This window comes from Dromaius novaehollandiae, chromosome 19 (genome assembly GCF_036370855.1).
Source record: "Dromaius novaehollandiae isolate bDroNov1 chromosome 19, bDroNov1.hap1, whole genome shotgun sequence".
Taxonomy (NCBI): Eukaryota; Metazoa; Chordata; class Aves; order Casuariiformes; family Dromaiidae; genus Dromaius; species Dromaius novaehollandiae.
In genome coordinates, this window is record NC_088116.1 from 5443448 (window position 1) to 5451325 (window position 7878).

At 40.6% G+C, this 7878-nt stretch overlaps 1 protein-coding gene across 2 annotated transcripts in view; it reads right to left on the bottom strand.

Annotated features, from left to right (window-relative positions):
* Positions 1-7618, bottom strand: part of GOSR1 (golgi SNAP receptor complex member 1) — a 35929-nt gene extending 28311 nt beyond the window's left edge. The window contains exons 1-6 of one of the 2 annotated variants that reach the window (XM_026101422.2): positions 7508-7618; positions 7022-7130; positions 5002-5089; positions 4664-4771; positions 2747-2838; positions 2273-2347 (exon numbers count right to left, since the gene is read on the bottom strand). In XM_026101422.2, coding sequence (XP_025957207.1) covers positions 2273-2347; positions 2747-2838; positions 4664-4771; positions 5002-5089; positions 7022-7130; positions 7508-7538 — 503 coding nt within the window. In that variant the 5' untranslated portion in view covers positions 7539-7618. Of the gene's footprint in view, positions 1-2272; positions 2348-2746; positions 2839-4663; positions 4772-5001; positions 5090-7015; positions 7131-7507 lie in introns of both variants that reach the window. The other variant, XM_026101421.2, reaches the window with a different exon arrangement.
* Positions 7619-7878: the final 260 nt, after the last annotated feature.

A 7878-nucleotide genomic window follows, 5' to 3' on the forward strand; every position in this document is an offset into this window, starting at 1 on the left:
CAATTTATATACATCACCTAGTTCTACCAAGTAACCCAGCATCGTGACTTACTGCACTGCAAATATTCAGCATCTCAAAACCCATGCAAGGCTTATCAGCTTATTCTAGAAGCATGTTTGGTATGATTTTCCAACCCCTGGTGATTTCTTGGGACCTTTCACTAGCTTTTACAGCTTTTTGGCAGCAATAGCTCATTAACTGCTTTTTCTGAAGACAAATATGTTGAAACCCTTTAATAGTTTCCCTGGCCAGTATTTCTTTTTGAGGTTATGGACCCTCAATTCAAAAGTTTTGAGCATCTCGCAAGCTTCTGATTTCTTGCCCAGGTTTTCTTCTCTTTCTACACCAAATTCCTTCATACACTTTAAAGTTATCGCCACCTTGCAGCGCTATTCCATGTTTAGTTTTGGTTCTGTTTCTTAAAGATTCCCAACTCACATTAGTTTCTTGTTTTGTTTTTTTTAACATTGTGATTTTTTAAATCTTGATATTTTCAAGTGATCACCTAGAAGATGATTTACCTTTTTCTGAAACCACATTTTATTCTATAAACATGCTGGAGAGTTTAGTATGTTTAAAGAGATCAAAGTAATCAATACCTCAAAGACTGCTAGACTCAATTTCTGAAAACATCTGCCAGACGATGTTTACAAAACGTTTGCAAGTTTCCTCTCTTAATTGTTTTAACTTTTCAAAACAGCACATTCACAGGAAAGTCAGTTTCTTAGAAGTGTATTTTACAATAACTCCAGAAATAATCCGCTTGTATCTTTCTTTAACAAAATGCCAAATATATAAAAATATTTATTGCTCATCAAGAAAAAGAAATCATAAGATTTAGAAAGAAAAAGGTTTACTCAGACAAAAAGACATTCATTCTTCAACACACAGTATTTCAGTTAACATTCTCCTCCCAAACATTAAGCCTATTTTTTCCTGGAAACTTTACACTTCCTGATTATCCATGTCCAATAATAATTACCACCTAACAAAAGTCATAATTCAAGCTCCAGATCAACTAATTTCTAAATCAATTAATTTCTAAGTTATAAAGATAATAAGGAACTTTGGTTTTAATTTCCCATAAAAGCTTTTTGTGCAGTTCTGGCTAGAAGTTTAAGTTACCATTAAGAAAGCACATTTGAGAAGGCCACCAGTTATTTTTTTTTTTTTTAAAATGAAAGCCTGCCCTCTTGTGTAAGATTGGAGTTAAACATGCCCAGGGTTTAGAAGAATACCTAGACACAAAGATTGGTGCTACTGTACATCCTGGCCTAAAAGACACACACCTTTCCAGTGCTGTCCCACTGGAACGTGTTGCTTTTCTTCCTCGAGTGCTTTCTGCTTATTGCCAACAGGGGATAACTACCAACGTGTACAGAAAAGTAGTCACTGTATACATGTAATAAATAGACCATGCATGCAGATTAGAGTTCAGCCAAAAGAGCAAACTGACAGACTTGTTCCAAATTCCTCTAATACAAAAATTACACCAGCAAATTCCCACAAATCTAAAGCCACATTTGCCCTTCAAAGCAAAATATCAGAAGTAAAATAATTGATGAGCGGGGAACACACAAATCAGCTACTCATACGCTAAAGCCCTCTGCAGCAAGAATTTTTTTTTTTTAAAAAGTGTTTTCTATTTTGCTTGTTATCTTGGCTAATAAGTTAGGAGTCGATCTGAAAATATATAAATGCACAGTTAATTTAGGATTTAGTCTTTTCCCCCACCTTTTGTACACCTTCAGTAGAGACGAGGGGAAAAAAAAGAAAAAGAAACGTTCTTCTCTGCCTAACACTGATAAATAAAGAAGAAACAGTACAATGGCTAAGCCATGGGGACTTTCTCTTTTGTTTTTTAACCCTTATCCCAGTTATTGTACTGGGAAGGCATAAACTTCCTTAAGATTAGAAGAGGCCAAGCATGAAGTCTGAGTCACAAGTGACTTGCGAAAGCCCACTGAAGACAATGTAAAAACGTCACTTAGTGCTGACAAGCTCCTAAAGTAGAAACAGCTGAAAACTAGCATGACTACTACCTACTACAGGCATTTCACAGCGTGAACCACAAATTTTTTCCAGCTGCATGAGCACCAGCACTCTCACAGAATGCAAAGTGCAAATCATTCATCATGGATATTATCTACCAAGGGACAAAGCTTTCATCCATACTTGAAATTAAGAATGCTTCACCTGAGGGGTGAAGCAAAAAAGTTAGGCACCCCCAACATAAGTACATGGTAAACAGAAATAATAAATAACACTCACTTTCGGAGGTGTTCATGTTCCTTCAGGAATAGCTCTGTTCTTCTGTTATTCACACCAGATCCACTTTTATATGATCTAAAAATGTAAAAAATTTGAAAAACTTTTTTCCAAAAGCTTTTCAGTAGGCAGTATTTACAGATCTACATACATATCATGCTTTAGTACTCCTAAGTGACTGAATAGAAAAGTTTCAGTCATGTTAAGATATTTTTTAACTGATTTGACACTGGGATTTTTTTGTTTTTACTATGGTAAGGAACTCATGTTTTTAAAGTAAAACTATTAAACTATCTCATTATAGCTTTACTAGGAGTCATGAATTCAAATAACTTTTCTTGATTTGTTAAGAGACAGATGAATCAGCTATGCCAATTATTCTCTTCCTACACGAGGGTTGCATCTTCTCCCTCTGAGGAAAATCTCATGCCATTGCTGTAATACACAGTACAATTTACAATACACAATACAACTTACTCGATATCTTTTCGTACTGATCCCAACAGATTCTCCCTTTCTCTTATTGCCAAAAAGTTTGCTTTGGTTTTGTGGAATTCGTGAGTATAATCCTGTAATAAAACAATTACTACAAAATTAGTTCGATTTAACAAAACAATATACTCCAGTAAGATGTGACCATCTTTTAAAATATTAGCTGTCCTTCAATAAAAAGTGCAGAGACAGCTTATTAAGTTAACATCGAAACTGCTGGGAAGGTAATACAAAGCATATTTAAATCTCGCTGCTCTTACAGTATTTGCTAACTTTTGTTAGCTACAGCTAAGGTCATAGTGGAAGATTCACTATAATTCCTTCTCCCTTTTTCATACATCTTCAACTTTCTGAGCAAGGACCATTTTGTGTTGGAACTTCCCATTAATGGTTGAACCTGAAGTACTAGTAAAATTTACTCATTTGATGTGGTGAGGGCGTCCCTGCGTTTATTTCATTAAGTTCTACTGGATGAAAAGAATTTCTGAACAGTAAGAGACAATTCTTTTTTAAAGATTTTCAAGTTGCAATTTTACATTCACAACTTTTTGGGCAGCTACTACTTCTTGAAAGACAATCTAATTAGCAACTGGGGTTCTGTACAACACCAAAACCATTGTAAACATTTAGCATTATTTTTCATATAAATGCTATGCCTTTTACAAAATGTTAAACCTTTTATATTGTGCATTGTATGGACATGAAAGGAATAAAATCATACTCCATATATCTAGCCTAATAAAACCTATTTTTTTTTAATATTACTTCTGTGAAAATGTAATCAATTTGCAACACAGTTTATTTAAAACACTAATTAGTAGCTTTAGCTATCACATTTCCTTCAAGTCCCTTTATCCTTTTAGATGGTTTTACAATCACATTTTCCTATTTTAAATGCTGTGTTCCCTCTAATATTGCTATGTGACAAACCACATAAACAATGAGATTAATTCATTATAGCACTTTTTGCCTTTTGCTATATAAAAAGGCATTGACATGATGGCATGTTCTAGCATTCTTTCTTAGCTAGGCACTGCCTTTTAAATGATGGCTTCCTACAATCCAAATGGCATGAAATTTTAAACAATTTGATGAGATGACATTAAAAAATGCTATTTTTTCAACCCAGAGTTCATTGCTTGGGGTGTATGGAGAGCAGAAAAGCAAGTTGAGACTGGCGGCATTTAAATCTTCTAGCAAAACATTCAAATACAAGACTTTATAAAGGATGAGACTACAGAACATGCTTTTATCTTTAGAGGGACGAAAGCACACCAGTACCAGATAGGCTCCTGCTCAGATTGTTATCTATTTTTGGTCCACTTTTAACTTTTCCACTCAGATGAAAGAGAGACGTTAAATATTACAACATAAGATATATATTTCAATGGAAGACTCTTTGCAAAGGAACCTGAAGCCAGAGTTGAGTTCGTGCAGAACAATTCACGTGACATGCTTTGGAAGCAAGTTGTATTCATTAGCACAGACCGCAAAACATTCCAAATACTCTCACATAAAAACTAGGCAGCAACTAAAGCAGAAACCTGCACAGGACCTGGGAACAGCCCAGCTCTACAGTCATTAGAAACTTCCAAATGAGATTCACTTCCATAGTCAAGGCTTTCGATTACTTTTTTTCAGGCAGCCTCCTTAGGGCAGCTTTTCCTTTATCAGAGATCTCTAGTGTCTAGTTACCTAAAATTAATTGTCACTGGAGAGAGCAGAACATAATTTAACTAAAAAAAAGGGGGGGAGGGTGTATGCATGTATGTACGTGAGTGTGACTATGTACACACTATGCCCATAGATACACAAAACAAACAAGCATGTTATAATATCAGCAATACCAATAATTATTCCAACAAAGCAACAGAATAAAAGCAAGAAGCATATGTTTGTTACCTGTAATATATCTCTGTGACGCTGTAACGTATGCATCAGTGCAGCATTCAGGGACGGGACTCCTGCACTATTTGTATATTCTGCCATTTTGTCATTTATTCCAGTAAGCTGGAGGAGAAAAATGTGAAATAAGTTATTCTTGTAAATTAGTATGAGTTGTTGTAAAGCTGTAAAGTAACTTGTAAAGTTATAAGATAAGTAAGTTGAAGGAGCTAGCTCTAATGAGAGAGAGACACCTCCAGAAATACTTATATCCACACTAGTATTACCCAGTCATTTGAAACCTGTAGTGCAACATCTGCTAGAGGCTGAAGTAAAAAAACCATAACTTGCTTTACCTTTCCCAGCAGTTGTTCAATCTCCACAGCCATGGTCTCAAACATTCGGTCCTGGCTCGATCCATTTAAGAGAGGAGTTGTGTCAGAGCTAAGGGAAAAGAAAAAGAGCAGTTACTGAAAAGCACATCTTTTCCTGAATGCAAGAAATACAGAAACACTGGCGTTAGGTGTTACCAGACTTCATTACCTAAGTTTCCTGGAGGAAAAAATTAATTTCATATAATGACATTTCCTTCTTATACTCTGTTGTTAGTCCAGATAAAAGTTAAATGCATATATCACTTGGAGAAAATATAATCTCCCCTTCAAAGATATTCCTAACATTAGGCATTTGTCTAGCACCAGCACACAGCAGTACTTGTCTATCACCAACGTCCCTCTCTCCCCCAAGTTTTGAGCTTGACTTTTTCTTTTTATGCAGGAAGGAACAGTGCATTAGTATGTTACAACAGTTACATAATTATACATTATTAACACAGTGCTAGGACTTCCCACTGACATTTTATGCTTACAATGTTCCATAGAGCAATACAAACTGTAGGATTTATCACTATTTCTATTTCATTCAGTTCACCTTCCCTACGCTTTTAAAGATAAAATAAAAACATGAGAAATCATGTCTACTCAACAGAAGCACACCACATAGTATGCCAATCTTCAGAAATATGACAGCTAACATCCTTCAAAGACTACTAAGAAAAAGAAGGAAGAAGTTTTGCACAGGAAAACGAAAGTAAGTAAAACAATTAGATTAAACAACAAGTAACACCCAGCAAAGAGCTAGAAATGCAAGACAGAGACTTTGACTCTAATACAAGAGCAGTATGATCATCTTGAGGCTCCTTCTCAGGCTTACAAAACAAGAAATTCAGGAAAAGACTCAAGAAATGATTCAACCCTCTAGTAGCTTTATATCTAATCCACTAAGGTTTTTCCTGGAAAGGATTTTCCTGGAAAACAAGGAATGCTCTGATGATTCAAAGGAACAGGACCAAGTTCACTAGTGAAAGTGATGTTTACTCAAAAAGACAAGAACACAGGGCTAAAGCATATGTAGGTTTGCATCTATCAAGGTATACCTTGCAGGATTAAGAAGGATAGGAAGTAAAAATAAGTTTTAAACCAAAAATCAACACAGACACGCACACAGCAATCATACTCATTACTGATACACAACACTAGGACTCATAATCGATACTCAAAGAGCATTATTTTTTAAAAGGTTGTACACAAGGGAAGAGAAGTTGATTATTAGTGCTGTGGAACGGCAGGAAGACCTCAACTCCAGCCCATAGGTTGGAAAGACTTGAAAAGTTTTAGTATACTAATTCTCCAGTCAAACATTAATCTGCCTACAGCAAATGTGTGTATATGTATGTATATGTACACACACACACGCGCACATATATATGTAGCTCTATTTATTTTAGAAGAAAAACAGGAACTAACAGCTACCCCTTCCGCAGCGAGAACAACAGAACTACCCGCTTCTATTCTCTGCTTTGCTGGTTACTTCCTTGGACCAGTCACAGCAGCTCTGTGCCCCTCATCATTAAAATGGGGATTACAAACACCATACCTTTCCAGCCAGGAGATGTAAGCCTAAATTCATGGAGTACACAGCATTTACTGAAGTTCCTGAAAACCTCTGTTGTGTTAATACATGAAAAACTAGAAAATGAGCGTATACAGGCAGTTGTACCGTGCATACCGAGCCCTGGCACCCATTCATACGCTGTCCCCACAATTACAAGCCAAAGTTTAAATACAGCTTCTCCTAGCAACATATATGCACCACTGCAGACTGCACACCTTCCTCACTCACGTATCAGTCCCGCTGAATATCACATCTAGAACAATACCAGCATCATGTAACTAATAAGCACTGAAATTAGCTTCTTAAGAAATTAAGCATAAAGGCCAGGGGTGGCAGTGGGGAGACAAATACGAAGGAAACTACAGAAGGAACCAAGCACTCAAAGCAGCGTTGAAACGTAAAGAAACGGCTTAGTACCTATACCTGTCGCGCCTTCCGTCTCGCGTGCCACTGTAGCTGGTGCACAGCTTGCTGAAGGAGACCAGCTTGAGGTCCAGCTCGTTCTCCAGCTGCCTCGCCTGCTTCCGGAGGTCTGAACAAAGCAGCCGAGAGCGGAGAGGGGTCAGGGGGCCGCGCTGGCGCCCGCGGCCGAGCCCCAGCGGCGCCCCCGCCCGCAGCTCCGGGGGGGGGGGGGTGGAGGGGGAAGCCCCAGGAAGGTGGGAGGCCGCGAAACGGGGGGACCCTCGCGGGACGCCGCTGAACGACCGCCGGCCGCGGCCCGCACGGCCGGGAAGGGCCCGCCGGACCCCCGCGGCCCGGCCTCCCCCCACCGCCCCCCGGCGCGGCCAGGCACCGCCGCTTCACGCCCAAGACGCCGCCGGGAGGCCGCTGGCGCCCGGAGGGGAGCGGCCTGCCGCGGGACCGGCCCTGCCGCCGGGGGGGGCCCCGCCGCCCCCGGGCCCCACTCGCCTTCCCAGTAGTTGCTACTCCCCGCCGCCATCTTTGTTGTCCGACGTCAGCCGCGGCCCGGCGACACCGCGCCACCGAGAAGGGCGGCGCAGAGCGTCTCCTTCAAGGCGCGGTGGCCGACGGGATGGGCCGGCCTCCCGCCGCGCCGGCACCTAGCGGCCGGGCGGCGCCTCGCCCCGCGGCCGGCGCCGCTGTGCAGCGCCGAGCACCGGCGGCGCCGCGTCCAGCCCCAGCGCCGGCCCCGGGCGGGGTCGTGCTCATCCCTCCGGCCCCCTTTTATACAGGCACCAAACAGGCAGGAAGGGAAGAGGGGCTCCAGCCACAGCCAAGCCTGCCAAGCACGGGGACCGGCTGTGCTGCCCCAGCTCGGG